The sequence below is a fragment of the Diorhabda carinulata genome, chromosome 8, assembly GCF_026250575.1.
Source record: "Diorhabda carinulata isolate Delta chromosome 8, icDioCari1.1, whole genome shotgun sequence".
Taxonomy (NCBI): Eukaryota; Metazoa; Arthropoda; class Insecta; order Coleoptera; family Chrysomelidae; genus Diorhabda; species Diorhabda carinulata.
The window spans coordinates 17,054,965-17,081,609 of NC_079467.1; the positions used below are offsets into that span (position 1 = coordinate 17,054,965).

The 26,645-nt window shown below is 34.2% G+C and overlaps 1 protein-coding gene across 5 annotated transcripts in view; it reads right to left on the reverse strand.

Annotated features, from left to right (window-relative positions):
• Window positions 1–26,645, reverse strand: part of LOC130897266 (receptor expression-enhancing protein 1) — a 47,217-nt gene that overhangs the window by 12,140 nt on the left and 8,432 nt on the right. For 4 of the 5 annotated variants that reach the window (XM_057806032.1, XM_057806030.1, XM_057806028.1 and 1 more), the window contains exons 2-6: window positions 19,528–19,600; window positions 17,459–17,535; window positions 15,352–15,472; window positions 14,065–14,166; window positions 2,155–2,523 (exon numbers count right to left, since the gene is read on the reverse strand). In XM_057806032.1, coding sequence (XP_057662015.1) covers window positions 2,155–2,523; window positions 14,065–14,166; window positions 15,352–15,472; window positions 17,459–17,535; window positions 19,528–19,600 — 742 coding nt within the window. Of the gene's footprint in view, window positions 1–2,154; window positions 2,524–14,064; window positions 14,167–15,351; window positions 15,473–17,458; window positions 17,536–19,527; window positions 19,788–26,010; window positions 26,293–26,645 lie in introns of those variants that run through there. The other variant, XM_057806029.1, reaches the window with a different exon arrangement.

Consider the following 26,645-nt stretch of genomic DNA (forward strand, 5'->3'; position numbering starts at 1 on the left):
GGCAAGAAAGATTTAGGGCACATCTACGAAAAATTACTAGTAAAATGTTATCAGCTTCTTGAAAAAATATAGTCTGAAAACAGGACCAAAAATTTATGATAGAAGAAAGGATTCCAAAACTATTTCTAGTCCCATTTTTTATCTTTGCTTTTTCTTGGCGAAACGTGTATTACTTTTTGAAGATACATTGAAATTTATACAAAATTTAGCCATTATACCTATGTCGACCTCAGATGCCGAAAGCTGCTTCTCAATGTTACAAAGAATTAAAACCTTGAGACAATCGATGAAAGAAAAATATCTGTTTTGGGAATGTTGTCTTCCAAAAAATGATTTGTCAATTTCAATAAAAGAGTAATTAACGCTTTTTTACTAAAAAAGAATGCGCAATGGAGTCCAACAAGTTAGTATTAAGATGTAAGTTCAAAATTAGCAATTGAAACATTGGCCTTAATCTAGCTCAACTACATAGTGGTAACTCCCTCACGCGCGACTTTTTCCCTGAATTCTAGTACATAGTTTTGACAATTCGTTCTAATATCTTTGTCTAAACTCTCCCGGAAATGTCTAGAAATAATGAGTGGCTCTTAATGTCTTTCATTAGGGCTGAAATCTGAAGAACATTGCCTAACGACTCTTCTGACGTTGGAAAGACAATACCCGCCATTATTATCCTTCTATATTTTGCAACTAACACTTTACGTGCAGATGTTATCTAAAGAAAAATCGATCTAAGTGAAAAATACGAGAAACTAGCCCATTATTTCATAAGATAAGAGAGAGATGATAAGAGCGAACCGTTTGCCAAATAATTGTAGAAATACGTTATAGTACAAACGATTGATTTATATTTTTTATCCAGTTGACTGTAGCTTGACTCAACCCAGGGTAAAGCCTAGTGATTGACCTTGATCTATTTCATTAGTCTAGCATTAGTATAAGAGGTTTCAACATACCATATTGTACCAGCATATCATTACGTAGATTTAAAGACAACAATATGACTGGCTCCTCAGGCTCTAAACAAGCAGCGCAATAGGTAGGACTTGATGGAAAAATATGTTAAAAATATTACATATGTTATCAACCCAAGGAAGTGTCTTAATTCTTGAAAATTTTTAGAGCTTGGGTACATGACCCAAACAACTTATACTTTCCATGAAGAAAGAACATTTTGCCCTATTCAAGTAAAAGTAATTTTCATACTCTAAGCATTTGATCAGTGATGGATAATAAACTCGAAGTATGCTTCATCTTTCGGTATGCTCTTGAACAACTAAGACAGGATGCGATTCATTCTAAAAGTGTTTTTGATTGAAAATTTAACACCCGATGTAAAAAGACCTTTTGGAAGTCCAGCTAGCAAAAACATTTCGATCCTTCGAGAATGTGCGACTAGCTTGAATTTTCCGTAGCCAACCCTTTTTAAATAAATTTGACAGCTTATTGTTGATACTTATATAAAAAAAATTGATTTCGTTGTTGGGTAAATATGGAGAACCATGAAGCGTTTACTGGAACAGCGATACACGATCAAAACTTTGTGTAAAGCTTGGTAACACGGGCAAAGAGACATGATTAAGGAGACCTACGGTGACGATGCCATGGCCTAGATCGGGTGTATTAGAATGGCACAAGTTGTTCCGAGAAAGCAAGAAAAAAATGAAAGACCATGGACGCCCTTCAACCAACAAGACCAACGAAAATGTGTCGCGAGTAATAAATTTATTGAACAGTGATCGTAAGTATCTGTAGTATCTGAACGATTACTAATGAATTGAGCTCAAACCCAAGTTTTTGAGATCAGTTGGTGCCACGAGTGTTGTCAGAGGAACAAAATACCAACCGAAAAGCGATCTTTTAGGATCTTTTTCACCTCACTAGAGTTTTTTCTATTCCCGAGAATAGGATCGACGCTCAAGGGGAAGCATCACGACTCGGTAGAGGCGGTCCACCAGGCAGGAGCACAACAGTTCTCCGGTCCAGGTGTTCATGAAGGCGTACGAAAACTGGAAAACTGTTTAGCAGCAGTATGTAAATTTGCATGGGTAAAAATATTTAAAAAAATGCTACTACTACTTTCAGAACAGACCCTGTAAATTCGCGCTGTACTTTTTAGGTCTTATTTCGATTCAAATATTCAATTTTACTTACGTCACTGACGCCACTCTTTTTGGGAACAGTAGATCTGGTAACTCTGGTAGATCGAGATCTGGTAAGCGAGCCGGTTCTTGGTAAACCTTCTCGCGCAGTAATTTTTAGTGGTAACCCTTCACCGCTCGAATACCCCGACGAAGATATATCTTCAGCAGATTGTATACTCGCCACCCGATCTGGTCTTACGTCTACTTCAGAAAAATAAACTACGGAAGTAGAAGAAGATCTATGAGGGCTGCGTCTGCGTCTCGTTAGATGTGGTTCGGTGATGGTGTCAACTTCGTCGTTAACGTCGTCGTGGGAAGGATCACTTAAATCACTTAGACTATAACTTTTTCTTAATTGATTGACTAATCCTCCGCCGCCCTATAGAATGGAAAGGATTTACAATATGAAATATACATCGTAGAACGAGTATGAGTACTTTCATATCAACTAAACAGTTTTATCAAATAAAAATATTAAAATTTACATTAATATACAAGTATTTTAATAAATATTGTCAATTATCATCATTATTTGAAGCAATTTAGTTGATACGTGGACTATATAAGCAATTTTAATATTTTCCCAATTTAATAATTTCTGAAGTAGAATTAAACTTGGCAATATAGCAAACAGTTGAATTAATTTTTTTTGTACGATTTGCTTTATGGTGTATGGTCTGTTAGAGTAAGCCCTGATATAGGATTTGTTCCACTGTAGGGCTGGGGTTGTGGTGGTTGCGTGGGGCTGTGTTTGCTAACTTTTCTGGAGGAGGAAAAGCGGAGATTTAGGATTTTTGGCTAGAAAGTAAAAACGGCTCTTCTCGGTTTGTTTTTTTTTGACTTTTTGACCTATCGTCGGCAGTTTGGCTGGGAAATCGGTTCACCAGGTTGCAGAGAAATTGAAAACCTGCAACACCGCAATTGTTCAATGGATACTAAAATCCTATTTATGTCATATAGCTACCAGTGGAGCAAAGGGCACCTGTGGGTGATTTAACAGCTGTGGTAAAGCGATTCGTCGTTTTGTGGATTTCGTCCAATTTTGTTCAGTAGCCACTTTCCTTGTTAAATTTATCTATTGCAATTCATCTCGATAGTTCTTCTTTATGTTTGTACAGGTCTGCCTCTTTTCCATCCTCCTGTTGCATTATAATTAAATGTTTGTCTGGTTTCCGTAGTGTATGACCTATCCATCTCCACCACAAAAGTGTTCATTAATTATCCCATTTGACTAGAAAATTTTGCAGATAACTCGTATGTACCTGCTGATAAATTGAATTTGGCCTCAACACCCACCTACAATTTTAATAAACGACATAATTCTCTCAACACATTTCTAATCATGTTGGGAGTTATAGTCTCAAAGTAACCCTTTCCAAATGTTTATAAACGGCCTTTGTTGCATTTTCTTTCAAGTAACACCAAAAGAAATACAGTAGAACCTCGATAAGTTAAAGTCCAAGGGAAACACAAAATATTTTAAGTTATCAAAGGTCTTTGTTAGGGATAGGTTAATATAGAGGTAGATATGTACATATGTATATACGTACACTTTTTCCTATTTTTACTCAAATGCGTCAGAAGGATTGGTTCAATAAAATACAGAAATTTTAATAATCAAATTCATTTATTCACATTGCACACGTTACATAAAAATAAAACAACAATTAAATGTTTAGTCTACTTAAAAAAGTCTGTGATTTTCTTTTGTTTTAAACAATTCACATTTTCTAAATCGATTTAGTTTTCAATAACAAATAGAGAGGAGAATACATTATCTTTTATGTTGCTACACTGCTCTATAAATGATCGTACAGTCGTTAAAGGTCTTTTTGTTCGTAGATGAAGTTTGTGGCTCGTCGTTAAAATCATCGTCTTTATCACTTTCAATGCAGTTGTTTACTGATTCCAATATTTCTTCATCTGTTAACATCCCTGCTGTGACTACTTCATAATCGCAATTACGAAGTCTTCAAAAGCAATGTTTGACCCAGACATGTGCTTATTCCATTCTTCAGGCACATGATTATCTTCCTCTTCAATGATTTCTTGAGGTTCTGAGGAAAAACCACAGGTTCTAAAGCAGTTTTTTACTGCAAGGGGTGTTACGTTTCGCCAAGCTTCGTTCTCTGTCCTCATTGTTTGAAGAACAATGATAGAAGATATCGTATTTTACTCCATATCAGCTATCATTTTTCAAACAACTTCTTTTCTGTATAATGTTTTAAAATTTTTAATTATACCCTGATCCAAAGGTTGAAGTTGTGATGTTGTGTTTGGTGGAAGAACTTGTACTTGGACTGCCTTTAATCGAGATACGTTCCCGTGTAAAGTGCAGTTGTCGATAAACAGAATTTTTCTATTTGGAACTACCATTTGTTTATCTATGTTAATCAGCCATTTTTTAACTTGCCTATAATTAAAGGTTTCAGTTTTTCTGTGCCCTTAGAATTTGCACAAAACAGAATCGTAAGTCGTTCTTTGTTGTGCTTTCCTTCATGACATTTTTCATTTTTGAATGTTATTGTTTTGTCGGGAAGACATTTGAAAAATAGACCCGTTTCGTAAGCGTTAAAAACATCATTGGGATCATAATCATCCAGTATATTATGTAATTCAGATTTCCATTCTTGGTAGACTGATTTGCTTACGCCCGCACTTTCGTCGCACGTTTTTTTAAAGTCCGAATCATGTCGTTTCTTAAAAGTCTCTAACCAGCCATTGCTGACTTTAAAATTTTTGATTTTCAGTGACTTAGCGAACTCTTCAGCTTTTTTTCAGTATGGGTCCACTTAAACTGATTTTTTTGTTTCGACACTATTTGAAACATTGTTCTAAATTAGGGAAATCGGAAATTTTTCGTCTTTTACATTGAAGACTTTTTCCTGTACTCTCATGTATCCCAAACTTCTTTCCTTTTCAATCCATTTTCACTGCTTCTATAGCTTTTAATTTATCATCGTATGTGAGTGTTGTTAGTTTTCTTTTTGAACTCATTTTAAACCCAGTTTTATCACACAGTAGGTAAAGCGATGTTTCCAGGACAATGATCAAAAACTTATGGTCCAAGTAAACTGTTGTCTTGAAGCTAATCGCGGCAAAGCTTTAAATAATTTCGAAGAAGCAAACAAAAGGTGACATATATAATTTTTACGTTAACAATTTAACTAGGGAACACGTGCAAGCAATAAATACCGAAACCTTTTGTTTTGCACATTCTTTCGAAATGCTTCATTGACAAACAATTTTATGTTATAGAAGTTGTGGAAACATTTCTGAGAGCCAATACAGGGATTACTTATTCAAGTTATAGAGGTTGCGTACTTTAAGTTATAGAGTTTTTGGACTCTAATGGGAGGGAACATATTTATTTTTTGAAGTCATAGAGGTTTTTAAGTTACCGATGTTTGAGTTATCGAGATTCTACTGTAATATAACGGGGTTAAATCCAGTAACCTAGCTTGCCAAAAAATATTTTTTCAAATTTTCCAAATACTGCCTCACTTCCAACGTACTTTGACATGTTGCGTCGTTCTGCTGGTACTAAATTTGTTGCTGTTCACGTATTGGTAGGTCATCAATTAAATCATACATTTGAGTTTGTAACAAATCTTTGTGAGGTCATGGATTCCCGAAAAGAAAGGCCCGATTATTTTATGTTTGTAAATGCCACAGCAAACATTTGTTTTAAATGAATATCGATCACGAGTCTTAACCGTGAAAACATTACTTTTCTAACCATAACACGATCGCCTTCAATATTTTCTTGAATAAGAAAACAAAATTCTATTCTCTTGTCACAGTCTCTAGGCTTTAATATATGAATAAGTTTCGATTTATATGTGTGAAACTTAGTCTCTTCATTTATCATATTAAAAAATTTTGAAATTGTGCTTTTATCTACATTTTGCAGCTACAATGTGCACTTTCGCTGAGAATATTTATGATTTTGGACTAAACTTGGATTGGATGTTAATATTTTTATGGGAAATAGTCCATGAGATAAGGAGTTTATATACGAAATTTTAAATTGCGAATTTTGAAACTGTGTGTTTTCCAGCTTTATGTGAAACGAAAAGTAGCTCGTTTAAGACGCCATGTTGAATTGTGTCATGCATGGCGTGTCCAATGCTGCCATTTATCATTTAGGGGTAGGTCATACTTCAATTCAGTTTCGTATTTTCATTATTATTCTACAAATTTGACTAATTGATGTTTTCTTAAAACACCGCACCGTTTAGCCCGAAATTCAACACATAGTTATTAACTCAATGGCATGTCATTTTCACTCAGTTCAGTTTACAGTTGAGAAAGTTAGGTTAGGTTATATATATGCAGTTTCTTATTGGGAACGTGGCAATGAAACACCAAAGTGGACTAACTAATAATATATTTTCCCAGCTTTCGAATACTTATGTATTCATCGTCTAGGAAATAATAATAATTAATTAATTAAGTTTTGAATCGTATTAATTTTTGTAAAAATTTTAATTTTAATAATTCATAGCTTACAAAATTCAATATTGAAAGTGATGTTGATTAATTTAAATAATTCAATTAACGGTATTCCTAGTGTTCTTCTATTTCTGTTATTATATATAATAGAAAAGACATGAATGAACAGGTATGTTTTCAAGCCATCGTAACGAACAGAATTTCGGAGGGAATTCAGAGCAACCAGTAATGGAGAAGAACATTCCTCGTCTGGAAGGACTGACTTTAAACACATTGTAACACAGTATTGTAATGTTTTTCTTTTATTTATACGATTTATATTCGTGGGGTGATTTAATAAACACTGACTCTTACGTTCTTGAATTATTTACGCACTATACACTACTATGACTATTTATTATAAACTGAACTAAACTGCGCTACACAAACTCCTTATGCATATATCTCAAAAGAAGTCTCAAAATTTCTAGAAAGTAAAGAAACAAAACAAATAAATAAATAGACCTTTCTAGAAATTATTCGAAAGAAACGATGTGAATAAACCGCCTGCTATAATAAAAACTTATGTGAAACAAACATCAAACGGTTTCCGGGTATTTTCAAAGTACATCAAAGGCGCCGCGATTCTGTCGAATTTTATTAAACTACATCAAGGCAGGACCGGTTCTAGTGCGAAGACGCGTTCGTAACAGTATGTAAACCGCATTATCAAATATTTAAAAATGCAAATTGAGAATCATCAGCGTCTAGATGACTGAATAACTTGAAATTCGCATGATTTCCATCCAATGAAATCTGAAGCAGTTTGTTTAAAACAAGACCTTGCAAACCAACTTTTAGACCTGCCAACAAATCGACAGGTTTTGCGTTATGTAAGAACACAGAAGAAAAGTAATAATCTTGAACCTGATTCCTGCCGTAATTTTCGGAGACTACTGAAAAATTTTGCAAAAAATGGAACATGTGAACCAGACTATTAATGTTATTATTAGGGACTCAAACTTTCACGATAATTTTTTTTATCATCATGAATGATATTTTCACAGTATCGTTAAAAAAATTTTTTTGGTCCAGTGTATCTAAAATAGATTGTTTCGATTTTCGAAGTCTGAAGGTTTTTGAGCTAAACTAACACCAACTTGTTATGCCTGGTTGGCTCACACAAAATTCCCTATTTATTAGAAAATTCTCGTCGAATTCCGGTTCTTTAGTAATAAGTAAAAATAAATAATAATACTTACGATGAATACATATAAAAAAGGGATTCAAAGCCATGCAGTGCACATCAAAATAAGATAAACATTCTCCTCAAACGTTAATAGTATTAGTTATTCGGTTGCCAGTGTTAGAAGGGATGCAGAAATGGAATTAAAAGTCAATAAACGAAATATTTTTTTATTAAAATACTATAAACACTAATAAAAAATATTCAACTTCAATTAGATGGTGATGCAATGTACTAATAAACACAAATAACAAGAGTTAAAGTAGATAGTACAGAGGTAATAGTTGTTTGAAGATGCTAATTTATATTTTTTTGGCACTTAGTATCGGAAAGAAATAATTCTCCAAGTAATTGTAATATTTTGACATCTATGGAAGTTCAACGAATCCCAATTTTGTTAATTCCATAATAATCAGATTAATACCCTAAAAAGTTTCTCTACATCAAATTACTCAACAAAAATTGGTTTTAAATGGATAACAATTGCAACTAAACCTATGACACGCAACAGGTATTGGATTATATTTCACCAGGAAATAGTGGAGTATGGTGATAGAAAATATTTTTTTACAGTTTTCGACTTATAAAAGACTTTTGATTCGAAAAACTTAACCTCCAACTAATATTGAATTATATTTTAGCAAGAACTAGTGGAGGAGGGTAGTAGAAGATATTTTTTTACAATTTTCGACATATAAGAGACTTTCGGTTCGAACAATTTCACCTCCAACTAATATTGGATTATATTTTATCAAGAACTAATAGAGAGTGGTAGTAAAAGATATTTTTAACATCCATCGAGAATTTTAGCCAGAAAAACTTAACCTCCAACTGATATTGTAGAAATAGTAGAAGATATTTTTAACATTCATAAAGACTTTTGGTCAGAAAAACTTAAACTTGAACTAGTAATAGATTATATTTGACCAAGAACTAGTGGAGGATGGTAGTAGAAGATATTTTTTACATATTTGACTTATATAGAGACTTTTGGTAAGAAAAACTCAACCTACAACTGGTATTGAATTATATTTTCCCGAGAATTAGTGGAGGAAGATAGTAAATGGTATGTTATAACAATTTTCTATTTATACAGAGACTTTTGGTTAGAAGAAGCCAAAGTTTTATTCGATACACTTTTTAACTGGAAATTGTTATGATATTCGAATGATCAAATCATCACAAAACATAAAAATCAAGTATTGACATTGAATCATTTCGAATTTGCGATTATTTTTCTCTGACAAATAGTTTTTTGAGTATTAATCCCCAAGTAAAAATATCTGGAAGTATAAATAGTTGAAGAAATGATATCAAATCTCGTATGAATCAGAAAATATGAAGAAAACGGGAGGTGATACATCTATTAGAATGGATAAAATCACTACCCGCAACATATCGCTCAACCGGCATTGAATTATATTTTACCAAGACATTAACACTTAAAATGCCATGATGGAAATGTCAAATAATCATTTCTTTTGGTTAATATATTTTTTTTCTATTTTCCTCAATTCAACCATGTTTATCATATTGATTACGAGGGGCATGTGTGATGAAAGACTAAACGTTTTGCTTGCTTCCTAATGTTAGTATAGAATATGACAACATCGTAAGAGTAGAATATTCAACTTTCAACAATTTTATGAGTAATACCCATTTTTTTCGAAAATAAATAGATAAAGCAATGGGAATATGTGTAATCAAATTGATTATTTATGCTGACCAACAATGAAAAAAACACCCCAAATCGTCGTATGCAATCGTGAATGACAATTAACTGTAAGGAGTATCTAGACTTTTATTTAATGATATTATTTAGAATAGTTGCATTTCTGATTGTTTTTTGTAAGTTGTAGTTAAAAAAGTGAGGTTAGAATAGTAAAAATAATTAAAATGGAGCCAAAAAGATTTTTATATGAAACGTGTGGAAAATAATCTTTCATATGTTTTTGTTATTATCTAGTTGAGGGGCGTACTCGTTGACTACATTTCAGTAAAGGCAACTTTTGTATATTTTGAGAAAAATCAACATAAAAAATCAAAATGTCAAAAGGAAATGATACCAAACCTCGTGAATAACCAACAGAAAACAGAAAATAAATCAGAAATAAGACATTATCTCAAAGAAGCAGAAAATAAGAGGTTATGTTCTGGATGTTGTAGCAGAATTTCTGAAGAATCTGGTAGAAAGATAGTGAAGAATAAAACACCCAAATCAAAGCTATACCTAATAACTTTGTTTAGTACGGTTTTCTTCTTAAATATATAATGCAAATATATTTTGCAATGAAGGATTAACGGACCTCAAAGAACCTTGGCCTCGTCTACCACATTCCTCTAGTCATCACTCGGGGTCTCCACTCCCTCACACCTAACTTCCGTAGATCCTCTTCGACATCATCCAGCCATTGTTTGCGCGGTCGCAGGCCCCGCTCCTCAGACATACGCTCCAAGTGGCCTAGCCATCTGAGTCTGGCTCTATTGACTTCTGTGACCAGGCTGGGGTCTTCATATAGCCGATAGAGCTCAGTGTTTGTACGGCTGCGCCACAAGCTCAGCTCTCACAACCGGAGAATTATGCGATAGATCCGCTTTTTTTCTATTACAACTACTACCTTCGATATGTCACACAACTGGCATTGAATTATATCCAACTTGGAAATTAAGCTAGTCGATAAAGATATTCAATGACATTTTTATTTGACATGTAGACTTTCGATTGCTTAATAGAATCAGCACTAAATGAAAAAAATCATGTCTAGATATTAAATAATTTCATATTTATAAAAAATTTTCTTCGACAAATCCTTCCATTGGTATTATTATTTGATTAACAAGATAATGGAACAATTTGACCATAATTGGAGTTCAAATGATTAATTAATTTTATTAATACAAGAGGCGAAGCAAATGAAGTTTCCAAATATTGTTTCCACTATGAATATCGATACTTTTTCATATCACACAGACTACTACTAAAATAAGTCACACTATGGGCATTGAATTATATTAAATTTGATTATTAAATTAATTGATGGAAATATTCCAAGAGATTTTTATGGTATAGAGACTTTTGGTTCAAAAAAACTCAATTGGAGTAGAATTGAAACTCAAATTGTCACTTTTTTATCAACTTGATTCTTACGAGGGGTCAAGCAAATGAAGTAGTATGAAAATTGTTTCTAATATAATTAAAAGTTACTCGCATCGAATGATTTGGATAACAACTACTACTCACACTATGTCTCTCAACACTTATTGAATTATAGTTAATCTGGATATTGAATTGGTAGAAGAAAATAATCCAAAAGCATATCTACCTATTTTTGACTGGTATAGAGACTTTTGGTTGAAAAAAAAGTTTTTTCAATAAAATTACCACAAAATAAGATAATTAAGTTTTGATATTAAATTATTTCGTAGCTATAAAGATTTTCCTTCGACAAAACGTTTGATCGGTATTGGTTAACAAGATATTGGAATCATCGGAATAGAATTGGAGTTCAAATTATCACTATTTTATTAATTCTATTAATACAATTGATTAAGCGGATGAAGTTTTACCAAATTTTGTTTTCAATATAAATATTGACCATTTCATTGACGCATCACGATATGTCACACAACGGGCATTGAATTATATTTAATCTGGTTATTAAACTAGTTGGTAGAGATATTCCGAGACTTTTGGTTGAACCAAAATAAAAATTTTTTTCGATAAACTCCTTTAATAACAGATATTATGGCATTTGGTTATCCAAATTATCACAATTATCACAAAACAATTAACCAAGCCTATATTTCGAGTCATTTCATGTTTATGAAGAGTTTTTGTTTTAATTGGTCATTTAATCAATTGAGAGGATACTAGAACAATCGGACTAGAATTGGAGCTCAAATGGTCACTTTTTTATTAATTTAATTTATACGAAGGCACAACGAAATGAAGTTATACCTAAAATTGTTTTCAGTTCAATAGCAAAGTTTCACACATCGTATGGACCGAATAACAATTACTCCTCACGCTATGTCATTCGCCCGATATGGAATTATATATACCAGACGTATAACCATTTCTTATAGACATTGTTACTAATTTTTGACAAATTTTAATAAAAATAATTGGAGTTTTCCATTAAATAAATTATTTAAGACTATCTCGACTTTCCATAAATGAAAATTCGATTTGAAAAATTATTGGAAATGGATGTTGAAAATTTTTAAATGTCTATTAACTATGTACGTCCTATGTATGTATGTCCTTTCACAGTAAATGTTTAAATTTGAAATAAAAAAATAATTTAGTTGTAAAAGCATCAACAATCAACAAACTAAAGCACATTCACAAAAGAATTTAAAATATATTAAAAAATAGAGAAATACTTTAAATATTTAAAGATAATAGAAATTTTGTAATTATCATCGTTTTTCAATTTTAGAAAGTTATGTAAGGCACTGAATTTTTTTTTTTTTTAAGGTTGAAACAAATAAATGATAATTACAAAAATATTCTCACTATTCGCCAATCAGTCATTAAAAATAAAAAAAAAATTAAAAGGATCAATCGCTAATTTCGTGCAGATCAATATCAGTCTTCAATTCCTTAATTTTCCTTGCGCTTTTTCTACTCGGCATGTTTTTCGTTTTCTTTTTTTCTTTTCCTTTCTTCGACGTCACTTCGTATTCCTCCTCGGATATATCGTAATCCACCAAATCGGTCGTAATTTGCACAATTCTCTTAGAAACTACTTGTTCTGTCTGGTGGAGGGATTGTGGGGGATCGAGGGGGGGTACTGTGAAAGCTGCGGGTAATTGTGTCATTGACTAAAAAGCGTGAAAATTAAAAAAAATGTTAATTCGTTAATAAAATTAGCAAAAGAATAAGAACCGTCGATTGAAACCAAAATAAAAAAAATTACGCGTACAAAGGATAGTAGGAAAAGTGAGAAGAGTAGTAGGAAAGATAGAGGAAACTAAAGAAGATAATAGGAAATAGAGGGAAAAAAGAGTGAGAAGGGTAGTAGCAAAGAGAGACAGAGAGAGAAAAGTGAGAAAGGGTGGTCGGAAAGAGAGAAAGACAATTAAGAATAGTAAGAAAGAGAGAAACAATTGTAAAAAGGGTATTAGAAAAGAGGAAGAGAGGGAGAGACAGAAGTAAGGAGGATAGTAGGAAATAAAGAGAAAGAAAGAAGTAAGACGAGTAGAAGAAAAAAGAGAGGGAGAAGTAAGGGGAATTATAGGAAAGAGAGATAATTTTGAGAAGAGTAGTAGGAAATAGAGACAATTGTGAAAAGAGTAGTAGGAAATAGAGACAATTGTGAAAAGAGTAGTACGAAATAGAGAGAGAGAGAAGTGATAAGGATAGTCCGAAAGAGAGAGAGAAGTGAGAAGGGAGGTCCGAAAGAGAGAGAGAGAAGATTGAGAAGAATAGTAGGACACAATTGTAAAGAGGGTAGTAGAAAAAAGAGGGAGAGAGAATGACAAAAGTAATGAGAATAGTAGGAAAAGAGAGAGAGAGAAAAGTGAGAAGGGTAGAAAAAAAAGGAGTAGTAAGAATGATAATAGAAAAGAGCGAGACAATTGTGACAACGGTAGTAGGAAAGAGAGAGGAAAGTAAGGAGGTTAGTAGAAACAGGAGAGAGAAGTTAGAAGGATAGTAGGAAACAAAGAGAGAGAGAGAAAATTGAAAACAGTAGAAAACAAATGGAGATAAAGGTAAGGAAGATAGTAGGAAAGAGAGAAGAGTAAGAAGGATAGTAGGAAAGAGAGTAGAGTAAGAAGCATAGTAGGAAAGAGAGAGGGAAAAATATATTATTACCTCACAACAACCGATTACCGTACCATCTAGTGTTAAAGTTATACGTTACGACCTTCGATGACACTTGATGGGTGGGATCATAAGCATCACAATACACATAATGGTTGACGTATGTTACAGATGACTATAACTACATAGATAAACATATGCGAACATGAAACATACAATACGTTAGTGACAGATGATATATGACACAACAGTTGACATATGACATGCGGATGCCGCTATGACAGATGACTTTGATGACAGATCCCTCCGAACGGTGTTGCAGGTTAATGTGACGTTAACCTAGTGGATGATGGGAGTGCGAGTGGTGAGACGAAAGTTTTTTTCAAGGATTTATTAAAATTGAAATATTTTTGGTTTCAAACGAGAAAAAATTAAACAAAAACGTGCATTTTTTCCAACACTTAACTTACTTTAATTGCAGTTTGCATAATAGCGGACATCCCTTTTGATCCGATGTCCAAAACTTGTTTGTAACTTTGCTCCTTGGCTTTATTGATATATTCATCAATTTCCTGTAATAAACACCATAAATAAGGAGAATAGAATGACTTTGGTTTCAATGTACGTGATAAATTTCATCCATTCGACTGAGATATTTAAAAATGTGTTAATTAATTTAGGCACTACTTCTGTATCCGTCCAGTACAGAATCATAATAAAAGCACGCTAATTTTGTGTTTTCGAAATCACAGAATCCATTTATCCAGTTCCTAAATGGCGAAAATTGCTACTTCCCGGTTATTTCAAGTGGATTTATGAATTACACGAAACGGTAGTTCCTTTCGACTCTTGTCCTTGAGATTTCCATGCGATGTAGCCTTCTTAGAAGGTTTCAACGGAGATGTCCTTCAACTACTTCGTCGAAACGGGTCTAATTTTATCCAGGGTCTCTAAATATTGTCCTTTCAACGATCTCTTGAGCCGAGGAAACAAAAAGAAGTCTGGCGGGTGGAGTACGTGGTAGACCTTTCAAGAATCCTTGATGTCCGACCTGACACGGTTAATCTTCTTAGGACTTCGACGTAGCAGTAACGATATATTGGTAGAAATTCGAAATGCACATTTCCTCTGATGTCAAAAGAGACAACAAGCATGGCTTTAGTTATAGACTTGTTTAATATTACATTTTTGGACACTGGAAAACTGGCAATGTGCTACTTAGCTCTGACTAATCCTGTTGCTACGAAAGCTCACGTCAGTCCGATCCGCTGTGTTGCCAACTATAAGTAACTAACGCTGCAAAATGCAATTGCTTCGAAATAAAATCTAACGAATTATTTTCCAAACATATCATGTAAACCTAACTTAATCGAAGATAAATTGTATCTAACACAACCTAAACAGAAAATGGAACCGTTATTCGGTTGGCGTAACGACCTCAAGAGACTTCTCCTAATTTGATTGTAAATAAACGTGAATAAATAAAAACGTAAACAATTTTCCTCCTGTTGAAGTGAAACCTTCCGTTTAATTTATAAATCCAGTACAAAAAGTTGAACCGGAAGTCAACTTACCCAATTTCCGACATCTCAGACTTCGATAAATGGATTTTACGACCTCGAAAACGCTAAACTAACATTTATGATCCTTAACCCGACAGAAACGAAAATATATCAAGAAATTATTATTTTGATACAAAACATTCAATTTTTTTTTTAATTAAAAGCCGCCATTATACATTATAGGCTATGTATTACCTGTTCCCGAGAGCTGAGGGTGGGGTGAACAAATTTTCTATATAATATACTGGATCCCTTAGTTGCTGGAGATAAAAGCCAAATGACTAGAATTATTTTAATTTCATAGTAAAATGGGAACCTGAAACAAATTATTAAAAATTAATAAAAAGGGTCACTATTGAAATGTTTATGCATCCGGCAACACTGCTGTTCCTATATTGAAATTTTGACATTTCAAAACGGGTAAAAGCCGTTGGACCTTACGTTGGTGAAGGGACCCAGCGGCCGCTCTCCTTGTGCGCGCCTATGTGGGCACGAGTGTAAAGGACGGTGCAATTAGCATAAAAGGTAAAAGCGCTGAGAGATTAATCTGAGTCCTGATTAGGTACCGCGAACATCGCAACATCAGTGGTGTGGATAAGCAAAAAGGAGAAGGAAGACAAATGCTGCCGAAAGGCTCAGTCCTTACCGACTCCTAAGGTTGCCTCGACCCTTAACCCTCCTCTACTCAGGGTTTCAAATCAGGAGGTCCAAGTTTAAGCAAGTTAAGAGGCCAAGAACCCCAGGTTCCATGTCTATCGAACAAGAAGTTGACTTTAAAAGCTTTAAAATTGCACTCGCAGTAGGGCCCGGTGCTAGCTACGCGAAATCGAAGGGATGATCGAAGCTGCAGCTGGCCGTAGGTGGAGTGAACAACCCGATACCGGTTTCACGGAAGAACCGGATTTTACTAGCGCGGTGAATGAGGACATCATGCGGTCTCCATCCTGCAACGGAACGAAGCCACGGCAGTTTCTCTCTCTTCTGGTGATTATTTCATCAAAAGGTTTCAACAAGAGCGTCTGATTGGCTTTTTAGAGGAAATCGGCCTATGGTAACGTCAAGTGGGATACGAAGGACCTATCAGAAAGCCAATGTGCTTAACAGCAACAAGTGCCACACTATTCTACTATGAACTATGAACGGGTATAATATTATTAATGGCACTGTTGTAACACGGTTGCCAAACTTCTTTTACGGTCGTAGTTATCAGAAAAAAAAAGTTGCGGTAGATAAGTAAGGATGAAAAGTTGTGGCCTTTATTTATAGTTCAAGCCAGAAGCTATTTACTTCGGTGATAATAATAGTGAAAATGATATATTACATTACAAGGGCTGTAAATTTGAGATTTCGATAAGAAATTATCTAAAGATCTAAACATTCCAAAAAAATTTCAACGTCTTATCAAAATGACACTCGAATATAAAAAAACGAAAATAAAAACAAACCAAAGAATATCAAATATTAAATAAGACGGTGACGAGGGAGGAAATCTAGAAGCAAGGATGACGAAGGGAAGAAACAATTGGGAGAACTGAAACAATATTTTCCAAAAAAATCTCCAGAAAGGCGAACAGTGAGCTACGAAGGCGAAACTTGGGTTCTTGACAAAGCAGAGGAAAAGAAGTGGGAAAGTAAAATAGGAAGATGATACTAAGGGGTTAAAAGGAGGGAAAATTGGATGGATGGGAAGAACAAAGAATGAAATATGGAATTTATCTGGAGAAGCAGAGTTAAGCAAATAATAAGATCCAAAAGAAAAGAGTGACTACGTCATATACAGAGAATGCCAGATTTTAGAGCAACAAAAAAAATGATGGACACAGAACAAGGGGGAACAAGAAAAAAGGAGGACCAAGGAAAAGATGGTACGCAGAGGTGATAGAAAACCTAAGGGAGAGGGAGAGAGAAAGAGAGGAATTTAGGACTGGAAATGGAAAGCAAAGAAGAAGAAGAAATGAAAAGTGGAAAGAAATCACTTTCAAGCTATGGACGTAAAAGGCTTGCATGTAGCATCTATATATAGATTCAAGTCAATCGATGCCACTTTGAAATTTCTGCAATTGTAAATACAAAAACCATAATAATTATTTGTAAATAGTTTTATTAATTTGAAAAATATTCTTCCGAGTTAAGAAGAAGAAAATTCCTCCAATATTTTTTTTAAATAATAATGAACTACATACTTTGTTTAACAAACCATATTTTTTGCACTACTTCGATGCAAAGTTTTTTGAAGCATTAAATGAAATGAAACATTCCGAATTTGCGGTGGTTGGAAAAAAAACACTAATCAGATACTTACCAACTTAAAAAAACGTCTGTAAACGTTTCTGCGCAAGTAAATAGAGCAAAAACTATCCAGTACATCATCCATTTTACCTAGAAATAGAAAAATCGCATTCAAAATAGAAAAACTACGGTCTTAGCCTAACATAGAAAGATCATAAATAAAAAAATTGTTATTATATTTCAATATATTCTCTCTTTATATCCACTATAAAATATGAAGCACCTTTGGAGTCAAAATGTTCGTACCCCGCCCGTTTAATTTCATCGTTGCTCTTAAATATTTTACCCCTTAACTCGCCTTCAGCTTTGCGAACAAAAAATAGTAAGACGGGGACAGATCGGGGCTATATGGCGGGGTGTTCAATTACATTCATGACATTGAGAGCAATGTCATGAAGCAAACGTACATTTCTACTGATTTTGCCGCGCCTTATTTCGATAATTTGTTGATGCAACTGTCTTAGTAAGTCAGAGTATTATGCAAAGTTTACGGTTGTATTTGATTCCTTTAAGCCAATCGAAAAGATACCATCTCAGTTACAAAATATTGTAGCCATCACTTTTTTGGTGCTCTTCGTGGGCTCTCCTTTGCGATCACCAGGCCAAGAGCTCATGGACTATGCTACGTATAATCTACAACGAGCATATAATGATGGTTAGAGGCATGCGAGAGTTGTAAGCATTCGAATGGAGATTTCTAAGCTATCTTTAATCTTGAAGATAGCTAATCCATTTGGGGAAATTTTCAGTGTAGGTTCTATAGATGACCAAACATTAAAAACATAAAATTTGGACTGCAGCGATTCAAGGATGCAAAGTAATGTACAGCTTAGTAATTTCAGATTTTCAACTTAACTGTATCCACCATTACTTTTGATCAAAACTTGATGCCTTACCCAGTACAGTGTGCCCATTGTTCCCATTTGTTCTTTTTTCTGGACCAAGGGAGATGTCACGGAGGCACTATTTCGAGAGTGCTACTATTTTTGCGCAGTATATACGTAGTGTAGTCTATGAATTGTTGGCCTCGTATAGTAATTATAATGCGATCGTAAAAAATCTTTATTCTCGCGCCTGTGACAAGCTTCGACAAGCTTTATACAAAGTTTCAACAAACTGCTTCGATCCATTTTATTATAGTAGAGCTCGAACGACCTCTCAGTCAAATTGTTTCGAAAAATGTCTCAAATTGAGTTTCACGCTGCGCTGTTATAATATCTTTGACTAAAGAATGATTGATTAACACCAACAAAAATCAAAAATAGAATTGAGACTGTTTAAGGTGACTTGTGTCCATCATTTTCAACAAATAAAAATTGTTCTAAGGTTTTAGATAGGGACACTAGACATTAGAAGATTATCCACGTGTAGTATGTTGGTGACTACTCCAGAAAACATTAAATTGAAAGGTGAAAATTTTCAAAGCAACCGGCGCCTAAAAACAAAAGGAATTGCAGAACAGACCGACATTTGCAAAACAAGTGTTCCAAGGATCCTACATCAGCATTTAAATATGACAAAAATTAGTGCAAAAGCAGCGTCCGACAAAATGTGGGGGATTTCTAGACATCCAAAAGAAAATCCATGGAATGACCTCGGAAAGAAGATCCCGTGCCAAAAAGGTACAAGTTACAATATGTTGGGTCTATGAGGGTATCTCTAAGTATCTATAAAAGCGTGGCAAAATCAGCCGATGTGTGCGCTTTCTTCATGACAATACTCCAATCCACACGGCTTCGCTTTCCAAGGCTACTATACACTAATGTGGCTTCACAGAGATTGAACAACGACGAAATATTTAATAATTACTCATTACAGACTTAACTGTAAATATTGGAATATTGTGTCATTGACTGTTCACATTAAAAACGATGATAGATAGTAATTAACATAATTAACAGTAATTTAAATAAAAAAGTGGGCAGTCATACATTTAGAGTTGTCATTATAGATAGAATGTATAAATAATAATTTGCGAAATTACCGGTCGCAATATTCGCAATTGAGCGAATTGTTTTCGTGATATTTTTGGTATCAAACAGTTTGAATATTTTTGTTTATTATTGTTGTTGTTATACTTACATATTCTCTGACGTTCTTCGTTCTCACAGCCTTATATGAAGCATAAGCGGGATAAAGTGTGCCGAATAGCAATCTAAACAAAGGATATAACACCAAATAAGTCACCGCTTTATGACATACCACTGCCAGGCTATTAAAATTATCCCGAGTTGTATTAAAGACGATTTCACTATGATAAATCTGCCGAACATTCTTAAACCCCCAGGCCCAGTTTTCCTACATCAGTCACATTATTTTTTTCGCGCAAATTTCGTAAATTCCTATTAAAAAAATACAGTTAATACCAAGTGGATGAATAGCGTTTATGTACATAAATTTTGTCTAAAATTTTCTGATGAATCCAAAGAATAAATAATATACAGGGATAAACGTGTCGAAGAATTTGTCAAAACACGGTCTCATTTATTTATCAACGAATTTATTCCATTTGTCTGCCCCACACCTAATATGGAAAAATGAAACTTTAACCAATCTACCAGTGTAATTTTTAATGCAACATGGCGATACATTTTATTAAATTTAACAGTTCCAATGTCGACATCTATCAGCTCTTGAATCGTGATTACCACTAGCATTTTATCTTCTGTGCAGCTCTCAGCCATCCACAATTAACGGATCAGTCAATAAATCCCACCAACAAAAATAAAAAAGTTCTGAAATTGTAGGTAACGCCTCCCTAGAATTCAACAAGAAACAATCCATCTTGAATTTAAAGAAAAAACCGTATCCGAAACGAATATATGATAACAGAAGCCAGATTTTCCAGAATCCTGACGAAGCTACTGCTCAATAGCTCCTGTACTTTTCTGTTCTGCATGCTTCTCATTCCTTCAAAATTAATAGAACAGTGGATCCACTATAGACGCAATATTTATATTACGCCAGTTGATAAAGAAATCCATAGAATAAAATAAACCCATGTACACGTGTTTCGTAGATCTAAAGCAAGCATTCGATAGAGTAAAACTCAACGATGTAATCCACCGACTAAACCAAAAAGGCGTCAAGAAGCATTATACAAATCTAGTAAGGCAACTTAACATCAACACCAAAACAAGAATAAAAACAGACTGTGGGCTAACAAGAGAACTCAAAGTCTCATCCGGCATAAGACAGGGAGATAGCCTAAGCCCATGCCTTTTCAACGTAATAATGGACCAAATAACTGAGAGCGTAAACGAAGTTAATGCAGTATTCGAAATGAATAACCGTCGCCTGAGAATCCTTTGCTACGCAGATGACGCTATACTTATAGCTGAAAATGAAGACGATCTACAACGCCTCCTTCATAAATTTAACCTGACGGCACAGAGACTTAACATGCAAATCTCATGCGAGAAAACACAAAGCATGGTAATATCCAAAGTCCCAATAAGATGCAAGTTGGTAGTAAATGAGCGCATTATAGAGCAAGTAATGAATTTCAACTACTTGGGCGTAGAAACAACGAGCAGCAGAAACATAACGGACGAGGTAGATAAGCAGATCAAGAAAGCAACTAGAATATCGGGATATTTACGGGACATTATATGGAGAAATAAATATATGAGCATAGAAAGTAAGAAGCGAATCTACAAGACCTGTATCAGACCCATACTAACCTATGCCGCAGAAACAAGGGCAGACACAACACAAACAAAGAGAAAAATGAGAACAGTAGAGATGAAGATATTACGAACAATAAAGGGTACCACACTCCACGATAGAATACCCAACACAGATACCTTAAGAGAACTGGGAGTACAAGATGTCGTTAGATGGGTAAGAGCAAGACGCCGACAATGGAGAGACCATGTAGAACGAATGGCTCCAGAACGGATTGTCAAATGGGCCAAAACACAGAAACCAGACACAAGACGCCCAATCGGTAGGCCCCCAAAACGCTGGTACGATAGCTGGACATCGGCGTCACAAGAGGGCAGATGACAGACTTGACAGGACCTCGTCCTACTACAAGAAGAAGAAGAAGAAGAAGAAGTGGATGAATGCCAGCAACAAAAATTAAGAACCACAAATAAATACGTGAAATAGTAGAATACGTCGCTCAAGTATTTAACAATTCATTTTTTTGAATGTCAAAAAAACCTTTGACCGTATCTAGCACGAAGACCTGATATTTAAGATGACAGAAGTTGGATTTTCTACATCCCTGATTAAGCTACTGCTCAACAGAACCAAGAGCTAGAAGCATTTGTTTTCTCAGTACTCTACACTAAACGGCGGATATCCTCAAAACGGACGACACCCTGATGACTGTCTACGTGAACGAGACCAGAAAAATCAAGAAAAATTGAGCGAAGCCATGAATCGAATCGACGTTTGGAGTATAAAGTGGAAGATTAACTAGACAGTGTCCTTCAAAAAGAAGCTATCAGAAGGTGTCGTCGTGGCTACCAAGAAATCACTTTTGATAAAGAACCACCAGTGGACTATACAAAGAAGGTAAGGCGATGATTAGAAGTCGATCCAAGCGGGGAAAAATCGTTTGGGGTCAGATCTGATGAATACGGTGGATGATCAACCAATCGAAGTACAATTGGCAAATTTCATACCACGGCCATCACACAAGTGTGAGAAGGTGCGTTGTCTCGATGTGTTTTCTCTTCAAATGCGGTCGGTTTTTGGTAATTTATCCCTTCATCTAAAACCCAAAATGGCTTAAATTGTAGTGAGAATATCTCAACGCACGCGCAAATTTATCTCCTCGTATTTGATTTATCTATTCAGTACATCGTTACTTCAACTCTTTTAAAAAATTGTAATTTTTTTATTGTCATGATGCATATTCTGTCCTTTTCTACAAATAATCATCTTAAGAAGCTCAACAAACAGGAAGTAAACAGTGAGTAAGACCCAACAAAGTTTGACCAGAAAAGAATGATCCGTTGAGTTGAGAGCTGAGGACCCACACCAACATCTAACTGAATAAGATGACAAAGAAAAATATGCATCCAAGGCTAAGAAAACAACTTGATGAAGACTAGCAATGACGAGACCAAAAACAAGAGCAAAGAAAGAAGAGGAACCTGCTAATACGAAAAACACACATTCCAAGAGAGCGAGAGAACAACCTTAATAAAGAAAAGTAGGAGATAGCAAAGGATGACCTCAATCTAGATAAGAAGATAGTAAACCTATTGAAGTAACAAGGAAATCGAGCACCAAAGAAAGCACCTCAATTAAGAAAAGAAGAAGGTAGCAACTCTATCGAAGTAGGAAAGAAATCAAGTAGCAAAGAAGATAGTCAAACTATTGATGTGGGAGGGAAATCTAGTAGCAAAGGAAAATGACAACCTCAAATTAGAAAAGAAGAATATAGCAAACATTGAAGTAGGAAGGAAATTGAATGTCGAAGACAAATAACATCATTAGATGAAATGGAAATTGAAGGGAAGAATCTGAAAAGAAAGGTTGGTACTATGTATGTGTGTGTGTGAATCGACAGATTTGACTGATTGATTATTAATTTAAAAATTGTAAGGTTTCTCTTTACAATTATGCCAAATGGAACATTTGGTAGCTGTTCTCTTCAACGTAACTAAGTCGTTTTAGTAAGGAAATTGGTGAATCAATTTACTTACAAAAAAAGGTGAATTCAAAGATTATTTCTTGGTTGTTATGTGTACAGTAACACAGTACGTAATACGAAATAATACCGTAGGGTTGATTATTGCTAATAACGTTTCCTGCGAAACTGATAAGGCTTATATTACGTTCAAAATTACAAACAACGTGTTCTAGTTTTCTCATTGAAAAATCCTCAGAAACATTCCGTATCTACAACTAATACGAAATGTTTCATTACGATAAGAATTTCCTTTCCATTTTTTATAAACAAACGCTTTTACTTCCTTATAATATTATTATAATAAACAAAATTCGAAGGACATATCAATAGCTGATGATATTAGGCGTTAAACCGATCCTTATTTCAACTTGATCATGGATCAAATAATCACTGAAGTGATACAGGTACTCTATAGAGTACTAGGCAGTAAAATTTATCTGCTACGTTCTTATATCTAGGAATTAGTATCACCCACCTGGAATATTATGCAAAATAGAATCTCGTATGTAGCAATATCAAAATGTCTTTGTAAACAAAAAATGATTTATTTCCTTGAAATTAGACAACTCCTTTTAGTCTTATATGTCTTATAAGTTTAGTCTTATAAGTTGCCTAACATAGTTTGCATTTTTTCACACCAAAATGTTTCACGTCGAAGCAATTGCCGTGCTACAGCAAAAAAGTGCAAAAACCAAAAATTTTTGTTCCAAAATAGTATAAAGGCAGGTAAGAAGATCAAAAGAACTGACGTTTTCGTAAAAAAATTAGCGCGTAAATACCATACTTCAAAGAGTACCAGATCGCGTGGATTGGTAAGAAATGGTCGAAAATATCGAAAAAGACGAAAGTGTACTGAATATGTCCTAAATGAATTAGCACAGATACAAAGATGCTGTCGTCAACTAAGGAGGATACACTTTGCTAATTACAGAGTCATTGTTATGGACGATGAAAAATTCTGTCATTTTTGCTTATTTATTTACACTATCACTATCGGTGGAGTGTAACACTTTTTTTACTCACTTAATTAATTAAACAATTAACACTACACTTAACTTACTTATAATTAACTTATCACTAATATTTAACAAACTTATATAATTTATTTAAATTTTTCGGTTACTTTCTCTAAGCTTAAATATTCCGCACATAATCTACAAACACTATTGGGGTCCCAAGACATCTCTTTTTTACCCAAGAGCTTCTCAAAATACTCGAAATAGCTATTATTCTTCACCAACTCTGATAAACTTTTCTACAATATTAACAGATATTCTTCGTATAAATAGCAAGAATAATCTGAATTGTTCCAAAAAACGTCTATTTGAACTAATTATGATGCAAAAACTTTGGATACTAATATTAACATAATAAAATACACCTTTTATTGATTAATATATACGCTTAAATGATGACAATCAAAACCAAAGTAACTCGAGCTGTTCAAGAAATTTTGAGGGTACTATGATGGTCTCAGAAGTAGCTGAACAATCAAAAAAACACCAAAATTTTGGGAAAAAATATTTAATTTCCAACGTAATCTCCTTTTAGCTCCATATACTTTTCTCAGCGGTGTTCAATCAGTTCAATACCCTTTTTATAATAAGAATCGTCAAGCTCCTCAAAAAAGCCGACATTACCTCTACTTTGTTAGAAAATCTTTAACCACTGAGCCATTTTTTCAAGTCTGGGAACAGAAAATAATCCGAGGGGGTTACATCTGGCAAAAAGGGCGCATAAGGTAGCAATTCAAACTTTAATTCAATCAATTTGCCAATTGCAATAATGGATGTGTGAGCTGCTGCATTGTCTTGATGAAACGCTTTCTTTTTAGCCAAAAGCGGCCGATTTTGCTTGATTTCTTCGCTCAAACGTTGCAATAAGTTCGCATAATATTTGCCGTTGATAATTTTTCCTTTTTCAAGAAAATCGATGAAAAATTATCCCACGCGAAACCCAAAAAAACGACGTCATGCTCTTGCCTGCAAATGTAACGGTCTTTGCCTTCTTAGGAGCCGGTTTCCCCTTTTCAGTCGATTGTTTTGGTTGTTTTTTGTTTCGGGTGTGAAGTGATGAACCTAAGTTTTATTCATGGTTATGAAACGACGCAAAAATTCGGATTTATTTCTGTGAAACATTACCAAACACTCGATGGAAACATCTCCATGGAGTTGTTTTTGTTCCATTGTAAGCAAACGCAGCAACCATCTTGCGCCAAGTTTTCAGTTAATATGCGATGTACCGCATTTTTTGAAATGTTTACTGTGTCTACTAGCTCGCGGACTTTCTGTCTTTTGTGGGTTTTCTTCAACATTGGTTTCAACCAGAGTAAAATTTAGTTCAGCTATTATATTGGTCGGACTTTGGCTTTCCAAATAAAATTACTGTATCAATCAACGATGACCAATTTTTTCCATGTTTACAAATTCACTTAAAAAGTTCACTATTGATGGCTGCCAAGCAAATACTAACAAACGAGGCGTCTTCAAACTTGAAACATATGCTGTATAGATTGTGTACTTTCTAATACAGTGGTATTTTTCAAATAACTACCGCATCTCTAGGGCAGACCAAGTACTTCTGGGACAAGTCATAAGTGAACCACAAAATTCGCGGTAATAGACAAAAAGTTTAATTTTGTAAACTAGTTTTATCAATGAGGATGCACCAACATGAATAAAAAATTTCCTACAAAAACAGTATTTACCAGTATTATTTATTCTCAATATAAACCTTTTTCGTTTGGATTTGCTTCAAGAAAGCGACCATTACTTTCCGATCTCCCTTCATATTTATTCAACCATAAAAATATATTTGGATGTCACTATAAATTAACTAAATAAATAATTATTTGATTGAATAAATGATACAGTTTCATCGTAACTTTGTAAGAATTGAGACAAAAAAAATCTTACTGTTTATTCACTTCACAATAATAGAACGTGGAATACCTACAGGATCCTATCAACAAAGAAATCGCTGGAAAAATATATATCTGACCGTTTACGGTCAAACTCTAAGCACTGGTATAAAGCACACACTCACGAGGTACCCGTTCGACAGACAATGATCAGGGTGCAACGATCTGATCTATTTTCGAAAAGTTCTTCTTTCGACGGACTTAAAGCACATCGCAACTGTCTTTGTCCTGTACGATTAATTTTAGACGTATGCCTACGATTAGAATATCGCTTTAAGTATGCACAGGGCGATACGTTTAGGTCAACGTTAATATATTCACTATTGTTTGTTTGATTTTTTTTTTCTAATATCTATTTATAACCAGCAGACATAAGTTTAATTTTTGTTGTTTCAGTAATTATAAACTATTTTTAGTATTTCGTGTCATAAAATTGACATTTTCAATAACTGTGTATGTATGTATTAAGAATATTTTTTTATAAAATAAAGGATGTAAGTAACTTTTTTTTCTCCCTATATTGGAAAAACAGCATTTTGACACTGTTCTGAAGTTCATGGAAATGACGCATCCCAAACGACATGGAACAAAGAGAAATCTTACCTGGAGTACAACTAAATACGCAAAAAT